At 39.8% G+C, this 22765-nt stretch overlaps 1 protein-coding gene across 1 annotated transcript in view; it reads left to right on the forward strand.

Moving 5' to 3' along the window:
* CEP192 (centrosomal protein 192) overlaps nucleotides 1-22765 on the forward strand; it is a 68681-nt gene that overhangs the window by 41423 nt on the left and 4493 nt on the right. Inside the window, exons 28-41 of the mRNA XM_056854941.1 lie at nucleotides 1262-1377; nucleotides 1459-1635; nucleotides 4076-4163; nucleotides 5186-5350; nucleotides 6178-6438; nucleotides 6647-6756; nucleotides 8398-8507; nucleotides 11309-11450; nucleotides 12252-12421; nucleotides 12922-13045; nucleotides 14535-14640; nucleotides 17994-18192; nucleotides 20633-20712; nucleotides 22076-22171. Of these exons, the coding sequence (XP_056710919.1) occupies nucleotides 1262-1377; nucleotides 1459-1635; nucleotides 4076-4163; nucleotides 5186-5350; nucleotides 6178-6438; nucleotides 6647-6756; nucleotides 8398-8507; nucleotides 11309-11450; nucleotides 12252-12421; nucleotides 12922-13045; nucleotides 14535-14640; nucleotides 17994-18192; nucleotides 20633-20712; nucleotides 22076-22171 (1944 nt within the window). The remainder of the gene's footprint in view (nucleotides 1-1261; nucleotides 1378-1458; nucleotides 1636-4075; nucleotides 4164-5185; nucleotides 5351-6177; nucleotides 6439-6646; nucleotides 6757-8397; nucleotides 8508-11308; nucleotides 11451-12251; nucleotides 12422-12921; nucleotides 13046-14534; nucleotides 14641-17993; nucleotides 18193-20632; nucleotides 20713-22075; nucleotides 22172-22765) is intronic.

A 22765-nucleotide genomic window follows, 5' to 3' on the forward strand; every position in this document is an offset into this window, starting at 1 on the left:
AGTACTTCTGAAATTGTCAGACCAGTCTAACTTTGTAAATACGTAAGAGTTAACTTGAGTGGCAAGGGATTCTCCTCTTTTCCGGTAAAATAATTGTTATGGTCCCCCTAAAGACAGTTGTGGAGCAGACAGCCACTAGTTATTGTCGGCCCCTGCCCTAGTGCTACCAGTCAGGATCTGGGAGGTGCACCAGTGATAAGTCCTTGTTCTTGGCATCTATTCACATTGGAGAGCAGAGCATAGGCCGTGGTTTTTCTTGTGAGCAGGTGGAGGTGGTTGTATGCCACAGCTACTATGGCAGACAAAAGGGAGATAGCCACACAAATAGTTCAATATAGTTATTGTTCCAGCTGCAGTGTCCTTCAAGCAAGCGGTTATACACGCAGTTTCTCTTCCAGTGCAAAGCTTCTTAAACTGTGGGTCGCGACCCCATATGGGGTCGTGTAACTGAATGTGGGGGTCAAGATTTTTCTAAAAAAATCTTTATGATTTATTATCAGTAAATGTTTGATTTGTATACCTATTTTACATACCTGTATATCTGGGGTCGCATAAAAATTTATCGGGTGAAAGGGGGTCACAAGTAGAAAAGGTTTTAAGAAGCCCTGTTCTAGAGCACAACACAGTTGGTCACTTGGGTTTGTATCTAGTACAGTTGCTACATGCTGCAAACTTATGTTTGTTTAGATATTTTATGCTTACAGCAGCAATCCTATTAGGTAAGTTAGGTTATGTGTCTGGCCCCATATCACTTAGGGAGAGTGTCTGGCCCCATATCACTTAGCAAGCTTTCGTAGCAGAGGGGGGATTTGTACCTAGGTCTTCCAGATCTTCATTTGACATTCTAAGCACTATACTTATACCACTAAGTGGTTAGTGATTCGGTCTAAATCCCAAGGTACTCAGGTTTCATTATTAAATGCTTTCCCTCATACAATCTTATATATAGTTAAAATTAAGATTATTACATTAGAATAGAAAACTTTTAAAAAGTATAGAAGACAATAATATGATATACAATGCACAATAACTCAACGCTGGTTGTTATAGGCAATATATAATTATTCATAGTAATAACAATAGTTTGACAGTGATCGTTCCGTTAATCTTGAGGCAAATCATCCTCATACAATGTTGATACGCTCAGTACCCTGATTTTCTTAGCCCTGTATATTCACTGAAAGGAAGGAAAGCTCATCTTAAGTATGCTAAAAAAAAAAAAAGGATGAAAGCTACTTGAACTAACAAAATTCATTTTTAGGCACTGGAGCGAAGCAGCAGCATCTCTGTTGAGCCTGAGGAACTGGCCCTTGTACCTGGGGAAGAACGAGAAGTGACAGTTCAGTTCTCTCCTAAGGACTGTAGAGATGCTGAAAGGTAACTCACCTTATTTGACCTAATTGTGAAAAGCAGTGTTCCTTTTTATGGAATATCTAACTTGAGACTTTATTTTAACAGCATTGTGAAAATTTTCGTACTGCCCTCTGGGCCAGAGTATAAAGTGACCGTGAAAGCTGAAGCATCTGCGGTGGAGAGCAGACTTTTGACACAAGCGTGCCACAACTCAGAGGTGCCCCCTATCCTTGCGAACAAGCAGCTTGTGGCATGGGGCGGAGTACAACTTGGCAGAACAGCGTAAGTACCAAGAAAACGGTTTCAGCAAGGTGTGGTTGAGACTTGTCCAAAGCCTGGGACAATGTCTCATTTGTAAGCAAAATGTCTTATTTTAAACATTACCCTGATTTTATTGAGTATACTATGAATAATGCCCTAAGGAAGATCCTGCACAACTTAACTGGGATCTAATCAGCCCCGTGTGCTAACAGGAACAACTTCTGCATGTGCACAGGCAGAGAGTGCCAGTCTCTCCCCCCGCCTCCACACACACACACACACACACACACACACACACACACACACACACACACACACACAACACTCCAGAGGATTTCTTGATGCTCAGGTGTGGCTTTTCAGAGAGGTGAGGGGATGTCAGGGAAATGGAAAGTGAGAAATCTCTCCCATGCAGAGCCAGAGCACTAAATGCAGTTGTCTCAATTCCAGCCCCTGGATTCAAGTTTACATTCAGTTTTCTTGCAGTTTATCCGCTCTTATACTATCCTGGAATGTTTTTGTTTGGATGCCTCCTAACAAAAAAATCAAATCTCTCACTCTTGGCTGTTGGAATTATTATTATATAACCCTTTATGAATCATTAATGTAAAAGATGAACCGTTTTCAACCACAAAATGGGGCTAGGATGAATTTGATTTCTAATACTCCTTAGTTTTAACTCTTTTCAAAGTGTTTTCCCCCCAGTGAGTTTGTATCTGCCCTTGTGATTTGAATGAGGCCTCCTACCAATCACAATGTTTAGGGAAATTACCCAGTGGGCACCCAAACTTAAAAAACATAAGAAAGACCAAGGCCCATCAAGTTCAGCAGTCTGTTTACAGTGGCCAACCAGGTGCCTCTAGGAAGCCCACAAACAAGATGACTGCAGCAGCATTATCCTGCCTGTGTTCCAAAGCATCTAATATAATAGGTATGATCCTCTGATACTAGAGAGAATGGGCATGCATCATGACTAGTATTCATTTTGACTAGTAACCCTGGATAGCCCTCTCCTCTATGAACATGTTTATTCCCCTCTTAAAGCCTTCCAAGTTGGCAGCCATCACCACATCCTGGGGCAGGGAGTTCCACAATTTAACTATGCATTGTGTGAAGAAATACTTCCTTTTATCTGTTTTGAATCTCTCCCCCTCCAGCTTAAGCAGATGACCCCGCATTCTAGTATTATGAAAGAGGGAGAAGCTTTTCTCCATACCATGCACAGGCCTCAAATAAAGGCTTGGATTCTAACCATGTATTCTGTTGGCATAAAGCTGGAGGGGTGATTTTTGTCAATTCCTTCCACTACAACCCCCACTTTACCCTCTCCTGCTGTTCCCAGGTGTTGATGGAAAACCTTCCTTCCCCAAACATGCTTTCGGGGAGCGAAGCCAGGCTGCATAGGTGGGGGAGAACCAAGAAATCTTGCGTCCGCTAGTGGTGATGCCTTTGTCCCTTCTATACTTTCTGATTCCATTGCATTGCCAAGACTAGGGCTTCGTGTCCCTGTTTTACTCAACTTCTTTCACAGTCAGCCTCAAAACAAAACAAAACTCGCATGAAGAGGGTAGAAGGTTTCTTAGAGATTCCCTCTGCCTTTGCAGTACTCCCCATGCTATAATTTCGCTATTTATATGGGGGGAATCTTAAGGCGAGTTTCTATAGGCATTCCACAAAGGGTGTGTGTGAACTAAGCAGATATGAACTTGTCATTCAAAGGGAAATACTTTCAGCAGATATATAACTAGGTCTCTGTACAGCAGCCATCAGAGTACGTTATTTCTAAGGCAACAGAGAACACACATCAAGTGATAGATGAGGCCTGTTACTAATCCACTGTGAAATATTGTTGCCCTGTTGCTAACAGACTGGTATGCTGGAGGAGTTTCCTCCATTTAAAGGGATTAAACTCTAGTCAGTATTTATAGCGGTGAAGCCTGTGTTGCCTTGCTAATCAAAAAGGGGGAAACTGCAAGGTTTAAAGGACTTGAACAAAAAGCCCCCTGGTAAGTTTTGTCCGTGGTCTTAATGATGACCAAACCCTCATTTAAACATGTTTTGAGCAAAGAAAATGGGTTGGGTAGAGCCACATTGTTTTCACACTAGTTGAGCACATTATAAAGAAAGCAATAAACCCCAAACAACTACCATTAAAAGCCACCTTTTAGTGGCATTCAGAATCTGCTGCCTGATATTTCTGCTTCTCTTGAACTTGTGAATTACCCCCTGCATCCAGAAACATACGTTGTGAACATTAAGTGAAATATTAAACATTCTAAGAGTTCTACACAGCTCTTCCTATTGAATGTATGTTCACATCCAACTCTATATTAAATAGCAGGCATAAAGTTTTCTCTTTAGTAGCTCTCACACAGATTCATAGAAAACGTAACAACTGTCTGTTCCTCTCTCGATACAAGCGAATGACAACTGACTATTAAACTTTTAAAATCATTTTCAGTCAACAGAAATTAATTCTGAGAAATGACTCTCATACAACCCAGCAGTTACGATTGTTGATAAGGGGTCAAGATCAGGACTGTTTTCAGGTGAGTCATGGAAACCAATCAACTTTTTTTCATACGGCAGAATTGGGCCTGTTATTTGAGGCTGCTTTTTATTTAGAATTTTTAAATGGGTTAGCTTCTGCCTAAATACAGCACAATAGACATTAATTCCAAAATTTAAAATTCGGAAATAGCCGTGTCAGTCTTGATATGCCAGTTAATCAAAATGCTTTTGTAGTCTGGTGTTGTCACAGGGATCTTGAGTGTCTCACTTGTACTGGAAACGCTTCTCTGTTAGATTTAGTAGCTTCCCAGCCCATGTATTTGCAACACTTGTGCATATTTACATTATGTATGAAAATTGTTGTGAAGCAGCCATGAATCCAAAATAAAATGTTCTTATCACCTTCCCCAAAAAAGGTATATCGGAGACAGGCCTATAAATAGCCAATGAAGGCCTTTTTTTTAAAGCAGAGGTCTAATAACTGCCTGCTCCAGAGCTCTAGGGAGAGCCCTCTCATTCAATGAGTCATCAGTAATTTTCACTAGCAGCTCCAATACCCTTTCCCGGACTAATTTTAAAAGCCAGGAAGGGCATGGGTCAAGACCACCATATGGATCACAGAATCTTAGAGTTGGAGGGGGCCATACAAGCCATCTAGTCCAACCCCCTGCTCAATGCAGGATCAGCCTAGAGCATCCCTGACAAAACTCTCATACTCCCAAGGATCCTGCCAGCACCCATAAGCAAGATCAGCTTGAATCTTCCCATAGTAACAGGACAAGTAGTGCTTCTGGCACCTTAGACACAAAGTGAGACATTTTAAAATAACTTACATTTCACTGTTTTACCTAGTGATGTAAGTATTATCATGAAACCATAGTAATGCATCGTTTATAAGCTGCTAAAGGTATACGCTCACCTGTTTCTAATTTGATAACTTTATTAACTTTAAAATGAACCTCTTAAAAATATTTAATAATAATAAAAAAATGAACCTCTTCTAAATTATGATGTCAATTAAATTAGTTTATGGTGTGTTTATTTTCTTGTGTATCTGTAGATGAAACTTGGAGAACACATGTACAGCGACTGTGAAGTCAAAATCCGACCCAAACATGATTACAGTGTGTCCTTAATGTTTACGCCCTCTCATTTAGCTTGCATGCTGGCAAAGCTTGAAATGAAACAGCTGGGTTTTCCTACTCGACGAGGAATCAAGTTCACTGTAAGTCTTCTTTTGCAGTCATAATAAAATTACTTAATTTGGACTTCCTTTGTGCAGTGTTACAAGAAGGAAACCTGGTGCGTGTCCTTGCTTAGGAAGTCCTGCACCATTATACTACTTTCTAAACATCAACCAGGATAGCAAGTTACAACAGAACCAATATAGCCTTGGTAGAGACTTCTGAATTGGGGCATTGAGGTGTTTGTGCCCAAACAGTACATATGGTCTCTACTATTTGGATGTTAATTTTCTCTTCCATTTACTTTTTACTGATAAATTAACACTAAAAGGTCCTAAATGGAAAGCTGATATGGTTAAACTGATGTCCCCTTGCTTAACTGGCCAGTATGTTTTTAGATTCACTGTTAAACTTCTTGTGAACATTGCCCAGTTGCAATATATCTCAGTCATGTAAAGCTTCTCCTTCATGTCCTAGTCTTTTTATGTGTAGGAAGTTTTAATATGGAAGAGCACACTAACCTGTAAACCTCAACTTGCAGTTAGGAGTGAAATGATACTGTAGGGGTACAGTGTCTTTTAATATCCAGCCTATAATGTTTTGGTAGTACTTTGCTGTTAATAGAGAAAGCTATCTGAATTTACTGGGCTTCTAATCTAATGTATACCAAGTCTACTATCATCTCCAAAAAATGGACTTTGGAAAAATATTATTCTGTCATGAAGGAGCACATTTTTTAATCCATTTAAAATCATCTGCCTGTCTTGAATATTCATTTCAGTAGGGGGAAATGCTTTGTGGATAGGGCAGCAGGTCTCTTTTGCATTCCTGTGATGCTAAATGTGAATTATGTATATTTTTTCCCCAGATACCGTTGTATGGATATGGGGGCAAAAGCAGTGTGATCTTAGAAAATGTGAAAAAACACTGCAACAGATACCTGGTGGAACTGAATGAGCTGTCACCTGGGAAAACAAGCGTGATTTCTTTCTCTCTAAGAAATACTGGGTGTCGGGCTGCTTATGTTAAGGCACTGTGTTTTAGGAATTTCTGTGAAAGAATTATTATGGATCCAAATATGCTGAGGGTATTTCCAGAGAAGTTTGTCCTTAAAGAAGCTGAGCAGCAGGTAAGTTTGAAAGCCAGTCACTAGATTTCCTACTGTATTGTACAAACCTGAACTCTTGTTATACATGACCTGTGAAATTCAGACATTTTTCAGAAACATGCTATCTAATTTTGTTCTGCATTTGAGAACGTGACATTATTCAAATATAGTAGCACTAATGAAAGACCATAACATTCCATTTGAACAATGAAATGGTTATTTCCCCCAGAAAGTTACAGTAACGTGCAACTCTACTGAAAGTGAACAAAATAATGCATCATTGTTAGCTACAATTTGCTTCTTCTATGGAGATGAAATATCAAGACAGCAGTATGTCAGGTGAGGCTCAGCTTTCCTTCTAAAATTACTGCATTGCTTGTTTCAACTGTGCTTATCCGTTTGTCCTGATGAATAAGCAATAGATGGCTACAGGACTGTATTGGCTGTTAACTGGTTTAATGTGACAATGAGACCCAATTTTGTTCTGCTGGCACACTGAATCCACATCCATTTCCATAAGGGTGGGTCTGAGACCTCTTGCCTCCCATGCTGCATGACAGGTTCTCCAACTCTCAGAAGCAACTGAGGAAGGGAGCAGGGGCCTGCCTTAGGAGGTGGGAAATAGAAAAGATCTGTTATGCAAGTCAAGCCCTGATTGTACTTCTTAGGAGCCAACTCAACAACTGCTGTGTTGGTCTCATGGATATTAGTATACATGACTCATTTCTGCCCCCCTTACCATGACACCGCCATTTTGAGAGAGCGTTGTCTGTGCATGCGCAAACAACGCTCTTTCAAAAACCAGAGGGATTTAAACCTCCTGTTTTTTAATGTCAGATTTTTCTGCGGACCTAGGGAGTCCCCTAAGTGCAGACAAACCTGTTGGGGTGAGCGTGCCCCGTATCTGCAGACTGAAGTATCCGCAGGCAGGGAGCACTCTTCGGAATTAGGTACATAGATGTTCAGAGAAGTGCGCTTTGAGAGGAAATTGTTTCTCATAGCACAAGGAGCCTGAAGCACAAGGAACTTTGGGAGCCTACCCAAAGAAGGTGCGAGAGCTGTGACCATTTGAGATGGCTGCCAACCCTGTCACTCGCTGCAGGCTTCTGGCAGGTGCCAATAACTCAGAGGAAGAGCCAGTTTGTCGCTTTGTGCAGGCTCTGGAAGTGCTGGGAAGCAGTGAAATATGCTGCTTTTAAATGTCTGCATATAATATACACTTCATTCATTCATTACCTTTATTAGGCATTAATATAAATGGACAAAATTACAGAATCAAGTAAAACGGATTACATTAAAATAGCATTACTTAAAAGTACGAACAAAGTGTTCGCGTATCCTTTGTACAGACAGCAAAAATCTGGCAACTTGTTGGGTGACAGAAGAGACTGTCGGATAAAAGATACATCACCAGCTGCTGATCTGTGAAACTCTGAACACTAAGCAGTAGGGTTTTAATATAGATATTTCTCGGCCTCATATAAAACTTACAATACACTTATTGTATTGTAACAATACTGTATTCACAGCAAAAGCTAATTGTATCCCTGAACACTTAACCCATGTGCTGTTGTATATAATATACACAGTGAGAAACTGTTTTCTGGGAGATGCATAGAGTGGCTGAAGATTATTGCTTTATGCTGGACATCTAGAGGCAGAAAGAGATTTTCCAGAAAGAGACTTACAGTTTCCATTAGCAGCCAATTCTGTGGGTCCCTGACTATGCTGCTTGAGAAAATAGAAGTGTGCTCTCCTGTGGTGTTTAAATTATGCTCATTTTAGGCCTGATGCATTGATACATTAGTCTTTTGAGAACATGAGAAGCTAATTAGCTTTAGCTGTGAATACAGTAGGATACAGGGCAAATGGGTCTATGAAAAGGAAGAACTGCTTTGAGCACGTTGCTCTATGTGGTAGGATGCGGTGCAATAAAATTAATGGGACACAGACAGCTGCTCTTTAAAATTGTCTCTTTAGAGCTATCCAGCATAATCCACAGCAAGAACAAAATATATTGCCTGCTAATAATCCAGCGAGAAATGTAAAGTTTGATGAAGAGTTCCCGGGGGAAGAACTGGTGACTGAAGGTAAGACCAGTTGTCGTAGTTGAAGGATTTCTGTGAGATTCTTACAATAACTTGAATTTGGAGTATGGGAAAGACTACATGGAAAGGATATGGAAGAAATGGAGCTTGGCATTTGTGTATTTAGCTAAATATGCGAAGGTGGATTTTAGAACTGTTGTGAAAAGGTTATAATATTTGAGTACTGTAATAGGGGAAGTAATGTAGAATTTGGATTTGGGTAATACTCTATCGGAAGTCATGCACTGGGGGTATATAAAGGGGGTTGGAGAGGGGTGATGGGTTTTTATGTTATATTGTTTTTTCACATTTATGAAATAATTAAAAAAAGGAAAGAACCAGGTTCATAATTACTACTGTGGGTGTGAATTAATTATGCAGCGTTGCTGTGCTGTATCAGCTTAAATGATTTTTCCGAGTATTGTCAAACATATAAGATAATCTTAAATTAAACTACGTACGAAAACAGATGTCTCTATAGCAGTGATCGGATCATGCACTGCATCCATTAGAGCTCTGCACACACCCAAACGTTTTTTGCAGCTGTACTTGTCCAAAATCAACATCCAAAAAAACCCCCACAATCCACGTAATACCAGGTACGATGACACAAAAGCGTGCATAAGCTTTCAGGTATGCCAGAACCTCTTCCTCAGGCTATAGATGTTAAAATCTAAAAGGTGGAGGTGGAGGGAAAGATATTGCAGGCCATGATCTTAAAGGCCTTCTCTCGCAGCATCTGTATACTGAATACCAGGGCTCCTCGGAGCAAGACAGAAAAAAATGGTAGTTCCATTGGAATTACAAAGCGCAGTCGACTACCTTTTATCTGACACCCTGCAAGATAACACAGACCCCATAAAAGGCACACACACACAGTTTATTTCCTTGCAGGCCCTCATCTGTGCAATTAAGGTTTAGTAAATTAGCCAACTTAAATAACTTCTCATTTTGTAAAATGGGTTTTAGAAGAAAAAACTGGGAGCGTATCTATTTTATACCCAAAATACTCCTGTGAGCTTCCTCAACAACTTCGCTTGTACAGATTGCAAGCCAGTCTCAATGTGTGCTATCACCCGTATGCCTAAAGTTGACTACTTCAGTTGTGCTTGTGAAAAGTTACGGGGGGCGGGAGGTAGAAGAATGCAAGACCTGGAACAGTCTGAAAATCAATTGCTGCACCCTAGAGATGTAAAACTTTGAGAAATTTTGAAACCATGAAAAGTATTAAACGTCTTGCAGTGCAAGCCTAACCATAGTTACATCCTTCTAATTCCGCTGAGGTCAGTGGGGTTAGAAAAAGTGTGACTCTGCTTAGGTTCAAACCTAAAAAATTATGGCTGTACCCTATTCTACAAAGGGAGCTACAACACCATATGCCACCTTAGTATGTGCATTTTAGCCTCTGCCATCTGAAAGGTAGGCAGAAATAAATTTAAAATAGATTTTGTAGTAAGTGGAAGGAAGTTTGTTCGGACAGAAACAGCCTCGATAGGACTAGCAACATGTTTGGATATAAAGTTAATTATAACATTGAACTCTTCAACAGTGCGTTATTGTACACAATATGGCAAACTAATTGAGGACAAAATTATATTTAAACAATAGATACGTCATTGGTGCTTGTGGGTTATCCGGGCTGTGTAACCGTGGTATTTTCTTTCCTGACGTTTCACCAGCAGCTGTGGCAGGCATCTTCAGAGAAGTAACACTGAAGGACAGTGTCTCTCAGTGTCAAGTGTGTAGGAAGAGTAATATACAGTCAGAAAGGGGTAATATACAGTCAATATACAGCCCGGATAACCCACAAGAACCAATGAACTCTAACCATGAAAGCCTTCGACAATAGATATGTCATTGAAAATATGTTGTATATTGCTACAGTATTACGGTATATAGATACATAGTTGAAAATACGTTATCTATTGCTACAGTATTATATAGGAATTATCATTTGTTATGCTGTAAAGTGGTGGATAAAATCAGCATACTACACGCTTTGAGTGAACAAAACCTGGTCTTAAAAAGCATTTCACTCATTCCAAAAGAAAAAATTTATAGCACTTTTTTCTTTGCTTGCAAAAATTTATTTTTTTCTCTATTGGGAAAATTGGGGGGGGGGAAAGGGTGGAGGGAGGGGCTCTGTTTATCTAGGCCTTCACATCTCTACCCCACCCTCAAGAAACTACATGTTGTTATACTGCATATTTTAAAAATAATAATAATAAGCTTCAGTTTAAAAAATAAACTATGCTTAGCACAATGTAAAGTGGAATGTCCGTGGAATGACCGCATAGTTAAATTGTGGAACTCCCTGCCCCAGGATATGGTGATGGCTGCCAACTTGGAAGGCTTTAAGAGGGGAGTGGACATGTTCATGGAGGAGAGGGCTACTAGACAAAATGGATGCTAGTCATGTTGCATACCTAATCTGCAGAATCAGAGGAGCATGCCTATTATATTAGGTGCTGTGGACCACAGACAAGATAATGCTGCTGCAGTTGTCTTGTTTCTGTGCTTCCTAGAGGCACCTGGTTGGCCACTGTGTGAACAGACTGCTGAACTTGATGGACCTTGGTCTGATCCAGCATGGCCTTTCTTATGTTCTTCCCAAACCATAACTTTGTTATGAAATGAATAGAATGCAACTTCCAAATTGATACAGTAGAGAACCACTAGACTTAAAGATGGCAATAATCCTATTGGTTGCTGTCAGACCAGTTTACAGTTGAAACAGCAATATGAGGGAATGATACTTCTGTTCCATTAACACAGTTTTTTGATTTTTAAATATCTTTTCCTAGTATGTGATCTTCCACAACAAATAAATGATATCCAGTATTTTTTCATAAACATGCGGAGGATTATTCTTTACGTTTATAAGGCATCTTCTAGCACTTCTTCGAATATCCTGTCACCTTCATCACGTCGTTTGGCATTGGATAGGTAATAACAGAATTTTTTGTCTAGTGTTTTTAAAATCCCGGCGCAGTGTTTCTCTGCCTTGGTGAACTTTAAATATCCTACCTAAGAAAAAGTGTATGTAGATATCTGTTGTTGGACTATTTCTGTGACTAGAGCCTGTTTTAAACTTTCTCCGTGGAAATTTTGGGATTCTTCCTGGGAGGTATATCTCTGGACGATACTAAGTGGGAACTGAGCGCTCCTGCCATCTCAACTTTAGTAAGGCTTTTCATATACTCCTTTAAAAGGCCAGTTTGAGGTTGAATGTTACATGTTGAATTCTATGTTTACTGCTCTGTTTGCTTCCCCCAGTAATGACACTGTGCTGTTCTCTTGTTTTATGGCTTTTTTATTCTGCCATCAAAACTCTGTGCTCTTTATTATTTAACTGAAATAATGCAAGTACCACCTTATCTATGTAGATAGTTTCAGAGGGTAGCTGTGTTGATCTGCAGTAGAAGAGCTAGATTCTAGTGGTATACCTACTTGTAGCTGACAAAGGAAGCTTTGGCTCTCGAAAGCTTATACCCCCAAAACCATGTTGGTTTCCAGGGTGCTCCTGGACTCCTGTGTAAGCTCCTTTCTCTAGAAGGTACTCTGTTTTCTGAGTAAAGGTCATAAAATGTATTCTTCTCTCCAGCTAAGGTATTCCTATCTAACTGTAGAACAAATATAAACTGGGCATAGAAAGAAGGAAAATTGCTACACATACAGGAACAAATACTTGACCAGTATGTTCTATCAACCAACGAGTTTAACAATTAAAAAAAAAACTTTTTGTAGACCTAGTGCGCCTGAGATGCAGAGCATGACTCTCGACATACTGCCTGTTAAAGAACCTCATGGTTGTGTACTTCCATCAAATACCAAAAGCCAAAATGAGAATAAGCTTGTTTCTCGGGAGACCTGGACTGTGCAGCCTGAACTTCTGAGTCTCTCAGCTCCTTCTCTGAGTAAGTAACTACATAGAATTTCAGTGCCTAATAAAATTATTGGCCATAAGTTCTTGTCTTGGAGTATGTCTAGTTGATGATCACTGTTCTTACATTAATGAAGTGATAAGCTGAACTTGGGATGGCATTCGACATAGTTTCAGTTGTCTGTAAAACTTGATCAGCAAATGAATTTGGGGGCTTCAGTGGTGTTACCACTGGTGTATTTGCCAGTGCTCTTTTTCTTTGTTTAGGCTCTGCTTGCCAGTTCTCACCTGCAAAGAGAACTTTAGTTGCTTCCTTTGTTAACGGCATTTGTTCTTGACAGCTTGGTGACCATACACAAAGTTCCCACTTCCTAAACACAGGTGCCAACCTGCCGTTTAAGAATTACCATAGCTGCGTATGCTTGTTATTTTCAGTTTTGCTTTTTAAATGTCCTTAATTCATCTCTGTATGGAAGGGCAAATGTCTTTGGTGCCTAAATTATTCAGTTGTTAATAATGCCCTTTATTCGATAGGCGGAACAACAGACACTAGACATACGCAGATAACCAACAACTCAAACAGATTGTTGAAATTCGAGCTCTCGTGGCCTGCTCATTGTCTGACAATAACGCCTCAGCATGGAACTATTGAGCCTGGGTAAGTATTACTGTTACTTTTGTATTGAATTAACAGTTGGTGGTGGGAAGTGCCATTAAGTCACAGCCCACTTATGGCAACCCCGTAGGGTTTTCAAGACAAGAGACGAGCAGAGGTGGTTTGCGATTGCCTGTCTCTGTGTAGCAGCCCTGGTCTTCCTTGGTGGTCTCCCATCCACGTACTAACCAAGGTTGACCCTGCTTAGCTTCCAAGATCTGATGATTAAAATTTGGCTTCCGTTAAATCTAACAGCATGAAAGTATTTTAAGGACCAAGTTGGAAAAAAGGAAGATATTGTTGGCTTTTACAAGAACTTTCCTCATGGAAAGATTTGTAAGAATATATAACCATGTATTTTCTCAATATTAATTAAGACTTTAGGTTTACTGTAAGTATTAAGGTACTTTTGGGTGCTACAGAAATTAAAACGTATCTTTGTAATATGCATGCCATTTATCTTCATAGGAATATTTGTTAACTGAAGGGAGTTTGAGCCAACAAAACCTGTTCTATTCTAAACTTTCAAAGGTACTCTAAACCTATAGCTGCAGTATTTATACGGTACACAGCCTATGGTTGCAATTTTTCCTTACCTTATCATGGGGATTGACTTTCAGTGTTCATCTTCTGATGCAATGCTATCACACATCTAAGAATCTGGTGCTGTGCTAATGCCAGAGAGGTACATTGGTTGGTAATCCGTTAATATTCACACTGCATTTCTCTACCCAGACATGCAGAAAGATTAAGCAAAGGATTTGTGGTAGCGAATTACAAAGTCACTTAAGTTTGGTCACAAAATACCATTGCTTTAGAAACAAGAAAAGAAGTTTGTGCCCTCTAATTATTTGGCCAATTCCCGAAAGAAGAGCCTGCATTGGCCTGATCCAATGCCCTATCTTATGCATTTTTGCAGGGGAGATGAAATACTGTGGAGTTCTGTTCAGGAACACACTTGCCCTTGTGAAGATAGAGAAGTTGAACATTGGGTTTGTACAACTGCACTGCCCTTTTTTATTGTGATCTCAGAAAAGGTCTCATTACTCCTTCAGAAAATGTAAGGCTGATCTGAGAATTTGTATAAGGCCTTTCTTCTCTCAGACCATGATGCTGGGGTCTTGGTCAAAGTGGCCAGATTTTGTGCAGCTGCTAGAGCCCTTCGCTGTTCTATATTAAGTTAATGAATATTGCCTTCTCATTTTAATGCAATTTATGTAGCCTTTCATGTATTGGTGCTGCTGTCATCCTTAATAAATAATACATACATGCAGAAAGGCTACATGTTTGCATATTCTCTGTTGAAGTAATTTGCTGTAACACTAGTGCCACAATATTTCCCATATTGGACATGAAACCTAAAGAAATATCATATCCAAAATGAAAAAAAACCTGTAAAATGTTAAAATGTTCTTAGGAATCTTAAAGCTAATAAAGGTGTACATTTTCTCATACCTGTAAGATTCACTGTTGTTGTTCGACTTGTTTCTAGAAGCTGTATTTCAATTCATGTGAGCCCAAATCCTTCACTCGCAGAAAACAAATCTATATTTCCATGGAGTGGTCTCATTTACATACATTGTGATAATGAACAAAAGGTAAGTGGCTTGCTTAAATTACTGTGGTTACAAAGATTTTTTGTAGCTGCTAGTTTCTGGTAGCGAGTATGGTATCCGATGAAATGCACTTTGACTCTCAAAAGCTGATACTCAAAAAATCTTGTTGGTCTCTAAGGTGTTACTGGACTCAAATCTAGCTGTTCGTAGTTTCTATAATTCTTGAAAACTGATTTTCTTCTATAATATTCATATCCTTAAACATACTGGACTGAGATTATATTTGACCTCTAGATTCATTATAGAGTTCTCTGCTTCTAATACAGTATCACCCCATATTGTAACTTAAATTTGCCTATTGCATCTCGCCACATAATTTGCTGTTTCTCACAAAGAGCATTTAAATCTGCTGGATTGAAGTAAGGATACACCCATGCCTACGTTCCCTTTTCAGCTGTGGGTTTTTAAAGTCATTTAAGATTGTGGTCATTTTTGGCAGCAAGTAGCAACAGCAGAGAAACTTGGAAAGAACCTGGTAGTATCACCTGGACCTGGGCCTCCTCTTAGATAAACATGTGGCAGCAGTGCCTTTCACCAGCTTCAGCTGGTGAGCCAACTGTGGCCCTTCCTGCACAGGTAAGATCTTGCCATTGTGGTGCATGCCCTGGTAACATCTAGATTATATTACTGTAATGTTCGCTACATGGAACTGCCCTTAAAGACTGTCCAGAAGCTACAGTTAGTACAGAATGCTGCAGTGTTAGAGAATGCTGCAGTGTTGATTGGAGTGGGTCATGGGGACCATATCTCTCCAGTATTGTTTCATCTACACTGGCTTCCAGTTTGCTCCTGGGCTCAATTCAAGGTCCTGGTATTTACCTTTAAAGCCCTACATGACTTGGGACCAACATAACTTAAAAACTGCCTTCTCCCATATGAACCTACCCATTTACTCTGGCTGTTTTTGGAGGCCCAGCTTCAGTTGCTCTGGCCATCTGACGCTAGACGGGCAGCAACCCCGAAAAGGGCTTTTTTGGTTTGGCACCAAAATTTTGGAACTCCTTCCCAAGGGAGATTTATCTATCTTCTTCTGTTGGTGCCTTCCACCAGCGGTTGAAGACGTTTTTGTTTCATTTGGCACACCCCCCCCCCAATAATGGTTATTGACCTCCTCACTGGTTCTGATGCTGTACATTTATGTGCTTTTATTGAATTACTTATAATTTTAAATGTGGTTTTTAATTGTGGAAATGTTTTCAGGTTTTTCACCTTGGGGATCCTGATTGGGTGGACGTGTGGCATAAAATGTGTTAAATAAAATAATAAAAATAAATCAGGACACTGGGTTCATTTTATAACGTTAGAGAAGTGGAAGAGGAAAACTTGACAAGAGGATGCCATTTTCATGTTCGTAACATGTAACCTTGCCCCTAAGGATATAGGAGATTTGCTGTGCATTTGGTTATCATGCCCCTTCAGATAACAGATGTGACTCTTCTAGACCACTCACCAACCTGGCATGCTGCAATTAATTAGTTGCCAGGCCATCTTAAAATGAATAATTCTGTTTTGTAGAGAGTGTAAAATCTTAGCCTTTGCAAAACTCTTGCACCGATTTTGCCAAAATCCTATCAGGCTTTCCGCAGAAATCTTTTCTCATGTCTCCTACCGTTCATCAACAGGGACAATTTTTTAAAGCATTGAAATGGACTTTGTTCATAATTTATGAAGCAGAAAAACTCACAGAAGGAGTGGTTGGAGTTGATCATTCTCCTCTGCTAATAGTGTAGAAAACTCTCTTTGAAAGTCGAAAGGAACTCACAAACAAAATGCACCACAGTACTGTGCACTGCAGCAACAAAGTGGAAATGGGTAAAATTCCCTCCATTGATGCAAGCAACTGGCCGGAAAAGGAGGCAGTTTTACCTGTTTCCCCTCTGTTGCAGCAATGCTCCGTACTGTGTTTGCAAGGCTTTTCCACCCTTCAGAGGATCTTCAGGACAGATAGATAGACATCTTGGGGAAGGCAGGGGAATAGCCACACCATCTTTTATTGTGAGCTTTGTCAAGGGATGATGGATTGTGTAAGACAAAATGAAATTGCTGAAGTGTGAGTCCGCATACTCCAGGGCGGCACTGCAATCAGTTCCCCCAACTACCCATACAGTTAGAGACGAAGACATGATGCCTCCAGCCCCCCCCCCCCCAAATTAAGATCAAGAAAGTCAACCCTGTAAGGTTGTATGCTTATAAGGTGCATTTCAAAACAAGTTACTTTGGTAGCTGTAGCCAATGTAGGCCAAAGTACTGGGTTCAGATTGAAGCAGCAGACTTCAAGAAAACTACAAAATATAATTAAAGTGATTTATTAAAAGACTGTGCAAGAATGTACAATAAAGAGCAGTGAACAATGAGGATAAAAATAATAAAGCAAAATAACTAACCTAAGCACTTTTACAAGCATTAGTTCCAATCTAGATTTTACCTTGTCCAGAGCTGAGTCCAAGATAGTTCTGAAGTCCAAACAGGTGCCCAACCGTTCTGGCCCACCCAGAATCAAAAGCATCCCAAAGCTAGTTGTAGACTACATGGAGGGCAAAACTATATAGATATAGATATAGATATGGCCTATTTAGCCTTCATCAGTGGTCAGTTGAAACCCATGTATACAGTTTAAATCAAACCATGCATGTATATAGGTTGTATACTGTATTACCAATTACTCAAACATCTGGTTAAATTGACTCTAGTTGTACTACTGGTTTACATATGTCTCCCATGTACGATGTGTGCAGTTATCAAGATTAAGATCAAGAAAGTCAACCCTGTAAGGTTGTACAGTTATAGGCTTCTCAGGAAGCAGAAAACATCCATGTTTTTTCTAGGCCTCAGCCTGAACCATTGTTTGAATTTTTAACAAGAGACTATGATTAACCAGCTTTTCCACTGGATCAAAACTATGGAATGCACATTAAAGGGGCCTTATTCTGACTGATATTCATGAATGAAAAAGTAACATCGAGGTAACTATTGGCAACCCTCTGAGGAGAAACTGTTCTGATGCAGTAAACCCCCCTTTAGAATGTTTGGACAGCAATCCAAAGGACAGGAAAATCATCTAATATCTCTCTCTCATAATATTTAAGTGCCAAACATAACTTCTTGCTCTTGTACAGGTAATTGTTTACAATATGTATGACTTACAGTTGAAATTGTCTACAGGACCTTCCTTTCCATGTGGCTTTCACCCTGTACTTGACTAAAGCGGTCATTAGTCCTATACCATGGTCAGAATTAGTGCGGTGATTTGCTGCTTTGAATAGAAATCACTATGGAATAATGTATAGATTAGATACTTTGAGGATTACAATTAATACTTTTTTCTCTTTGCATAGTTCATTAGAGTACAGATTCATGAGAACACCTCTGAACAATCTAGAAGGAATCCAACAGTTGCTAATTTGGGTTCCCGTCACCATCACAATGAGCTTCCTGTTAATATAATAAAGCCGCTTCAAAAGCCACCTTCCACGCAGATTGAGATAAAGACTCGGACTCTGGTCTTTCCCGAGACAAAGTCTAGTGAAAACTCAGGTAACTTGAAAAGTTCCATTTGAATCATTTCTTTTGGAAGGGTAGAATTTTTTCAGCCTAGATTGATGCTTCTGAAGTTATTTCCTATTACTGTTTGGTCTTACAAGTGACGTGACTACAACTTGTGTTTGGATGAAACATATTCCCAGGTAGTTTAAGGAATGAGGTTAATCCATAAAAAAGTTACAATAAAATATAATTAAAAACAAATGCTCTAGGAAATAGTCTAGGCATAAAACACTGTGGGGAAAAGGTAGGCAAAGCTGTCTCTTGACATATTCCTAAATACTGCCAAGAAGGGAGCCAAATGGATTTGCCATGGTAGGGCATTCTACAGTCTGGTGTCACTACTTCTTGTCATGTGTTGTCTGACAGCAAAAAGGTATCACACAAAATAAAATGATCTTGATGTCAAGTTGGATAAGGCATTCTTTGAATTACCTTTGCTCCAAATTGTTTTAGGATTTTAAAGGTAAAACCTGCACTTTGAATTGCCTGGCAGTTAGTGTAGGTGAATCAAAATAGATGTAATGTGATCTGTGTAATGAGTTCAGAATAACAACCGGGTATCTACAATTTGGACAGGTTGAAGTTCGAGAGCTTTTCAAAGGCAGCCTCATGTAGAGTGCTATACAGTAATCTACTCTGGAGGTTACCAAGATGTGTACAACTGTAGACATGTCAGCCCTTTCTAGAAAGGGTTGTAGCTGCTCTACAAGCTTAAACTGATAAAAAGCATTCTTGGCTTCCAGAACCAGACCCCTAGGAGCAAGGCCAAGACAAGGAATACCTCCAAACTGTGAATCTGGTTCTTCAGGGGGGTTATGACCCCATCCCAAATTATTGGAATCCCACACTTCAGATGATCAGAATTCTCAACCATCAATCCATGTTGTCTGAATTAAGATTCAGCTTGTTCACTTTCATCCAGTACACCAAGGAAATTTCAGTACCATACCCAGGTTTGAAGCCAGATAGATAAGGATCCTAGATAATCTGTTTCATCTGAGAAAACATGGAATTGTGAGGCTGCCACACGTTTAATTGCCTGCTCAGAAATGACATGTCAAATACAGATCTGTACTTGTCACAGTTGATGAGGTGATGGGAATGCTTCTTCAAAAGTGAATACAGCTAAGCCATTTAAAAGGTTTTTTTGGGGGGGGGGGCGGGGAACAAGTACATTCAGACTCGATTGCCCAAGTAATCAGAGCTTTCTGGCCGTCTTCCCCAGTCAGGAAGAGCTAAACTTAGAGACTAATATTTGTTGTCCTGACACCTCAAAGCATCTGGTCTACAGGTTGCACAAACTGCAATGTATCCAACAAAATAGGATGAACATTTGCTGTGGGACTAGCATGGCGTATAGGTCCAATCAGATACAAAGGATCTAATCTGTGAAACTGTCCTGCAAAACAGTACCAGCATGACCCCAAGTGAATTCCTTGTGAGGCCATTATGGAGTAAGACTTAACTACTTGGAGAGGGTCCTGTGGTTTTAGGGTGGGATTAGAATGGCTCTATTTGTATCATTCTATATTATTGGATATTTATTATATTGCTTTTGTATTTATTTCAATATAATTGATGTACCTGTTTTAATTGATGTAACTGATCACCACTGACTACCTCTTCGAGCTCTTAGCCAAAGAAAAGCAGTATAAAATGAAATAAATAAAAATAAACAAACTGCTCAGTAAAGTTCTGAAGCAGACACTGTGCAGATGTACTGATGGCAGATAAGTATTTCTTTTCCACTGTGGAGTTGGCCATAACATGGGCTCTAGCCTGTAGTCTGTTAGATTTGCTTCAGGTCTTTTGCTACTGCTTCCACTCATCATCCCTCCTATTTCTTTCCCCCTGGCTTCTCAAACCACAAGGTGGAATGAGTTATGATCAATGGAAGGACAGCATTTAGGAGCCGTCATATCAAGCAACAGATATTCCACAACTCTGTTAAAGCTTCAGGGCTGCCAGCCATGCCACTAGGAATCCCCCAGCCCCAAATATGTAGATAAGGGAACTATGTTTGTAGCAGTGAGTCCTCTAATGAGTGGGTGATGGTTTCCTGCTTCTGGATTACTGTTAGGCATTTTATATTGGTTTATGAAAGCAGCAGCAATGACTCAGTGTGTTTGTGTCTTAATCTTGCAGTGCACAAAAATGAAGTTGAAAGTCAAATGTTTACATGAGATGTTTGTAATTACTCTTCTAGTGTTGTATGGTAAATTTAAAACTGCATTCTAGCAAGTGCTGTCATAAATTCCATCATAGTTTGCAGCAACAAGCAGTTATGAATATGGCATAGAAAGAATTGTTTTTTCAACAAGTGCCTTATTTGGACTATTAGCAAACTTTGTGTATCCTTCTATGATGTTATTTGTCAAAGGTAACTATGAATTACATGTGTTTATTATGTGATTATGATTATTTCTTACAGAGAAATTCCTTGAGTTTGAAAATAACGGGGATGAAAATGTTAAGTGGTTTTTGACATCTTTTGCACCCCCTTATGTCAAGGTGAGTAGACAAATGGGTGGGGTCTGTCTTCAAAAGATTAGGATATGTCTTCCATACCCTGAAACTGCTTCTCAACAGAACCTTTCTGACGTTGGCATGCAGTTCATCTTATTAGAATGATCTTGAAAAAGAATGGGAGCATTAGACTTTGAAACTTAAAATCCTGTATACTGGCTCATGGGTCCCCAATCTTTTAAAGCCTGCAGGCACCTTTGGAATTCTGACACAGGGTGGTGGGGGCAGAAAACCAAATCCCTGCCACAGGAGGTGGAGCCAGCCACAAAATGGCAGGGAGTGAGGTTATGCATAACTCTAATAGTAACTCTTCAGTATTTAAAGCTCTGCTTGACAGGATGCCTTTTAAAATGAACATATTGTTTAAAAAAATGTTTTCTTGCATGCGCAAAACGTACCTTCAGTAACACAGTGAAGATCATGGCAACTGTTGCTGAAAGAAGATTTAAAAAATAGGCAGACAATCAGATCTCCAGTGGCCAATCAGAATCCCTGCTGGACAAAAGCCCCGCCTGACCCCACCCACTTTCTAAAATACTTAGTGAGCGCCTTGGCATTCCCAGGCACCATGTTTGAAAGACCTGAACTATGTATACTTATAGCATCCCCAAAATATGCAGAAACTGCAATCTTGTCTGTGGAGCTCTGTAGGCTTGTTTTCATACTCAACCATGAAGTTTGCTATTGAATGGCAAGCTGGGAAATGGCTGGGTTGAAGTCTGTTTGGAAACCTCCAGTATTCACCGGTTTTATGGTCAGTGTGGGGACTACTTTACTGCTGGGTAGTGGTAATGTAGAATTATCAAAAAGGAGGTTTTATGCTTAGTGCCTACTACCCAGAAATCCATATTATCTCATTTTGTGGTACTCAATTCCTTCTTAATAAGGAAACAACTTCTCAACTTCAGTTTCCCCAATTTTGTGAGTAGGGATTTGTTTGTTTTTACTGAGTTTCAATGAAATGAAGTGTACTTATGGCTTATCAAACATACCATGTAACTTGAAAATTGTTCAAATTAATAATTGATGTTCGTGTTCTGCTGTTAGAACCTTGTCTTGTTTGGTTCAGCCAAGACCCTTTTTGGTCTGGAGTGCCATCTAGAATTATTCTGTTTGTGGCAGGTATGCAAGAGTTATACACAGCTAACTCAATAGACTCTGGAGTAATCTTGAACTTATTTTTTAAAACTGATTCCCTAGTTTTTTGATTTGCTATCTGAATAGATACTGAAACTAACACAATTTTATTTAAATTCACTATCTGTTCAGTTAGAAGTAATTCACTTGTGATTGTTCCAAGGCTGTTTAACCAAACCAACTAACTTTACAAATGATTATTTCCTTTTAGCGTGGAGATGAAAGTGGAGAGGTTTACAGGGCTCCGTACACAGCTTTCCAGTGTTCGTGTAGTTCTGGTACACTTGAAGCTCATGGGAAAGAGAAAGTAAGTTTATTTGAATCTAGATTATTCTAGTGATCTCAGTTGTGTGCATTTTAACTCACTGCATTGTTTCGTTCTGTTCGGCTTGAAAGAAAAGTAGCTTTGCTTGACCCCCGTGCCCCCCTCCTCCTGCCTAACTCACCCAGCAGGTGACAGCTCCTCTCACTTTTCCCACCACCTTTCCCTTCCGTCCCATTTTCTCCCGTCTCTGCCCTGCTTGCATGCCCCTTCCAACACTGCCTCCTCCACCCGCCTGGCTCACCCAGCCTCCATGCCTCTGTCACTTTCCCCACCACCTTGTCCTTTCCCCCTTCCCCCTGTTCTGTCACAGCAGCACCTTCCAGCTGTGAGTGTATTTGGGGTTGCTAAGCAGCCCTCAAAATAGTGGCCAAGATTGTGCAACATAGTGCTGTGAGATCTTGGGTTTTTCTCCTTGTAAGTTAACCTTTTTAAAGTCCTAAAAAATTCTTGTCATTTTCATTTTTGGATTTTTGTCAGTACAAACATATCCCCAACATCTGGGTTATTTGATCCATACTCCATGGCCCAGATTCTGTGATTTGGTATATGGCATTAACTTAAAAGGGGATAGAAACT

Source organism: Euleptes europaea, chromosome 8 (assembly GCF_029931775.1).
Source record: "Euleptes europaea isolate rEulEur1 chromosome 8, rEulEur1.hap1, whole genome shotgun sequence".
NCBI classification, from domain to species: Eukaryota; Metazoa; Chordata; class Lepidosauria; order Squamata; family Sphaerodactylidae; genus Euleptes; species Euleptes europaea.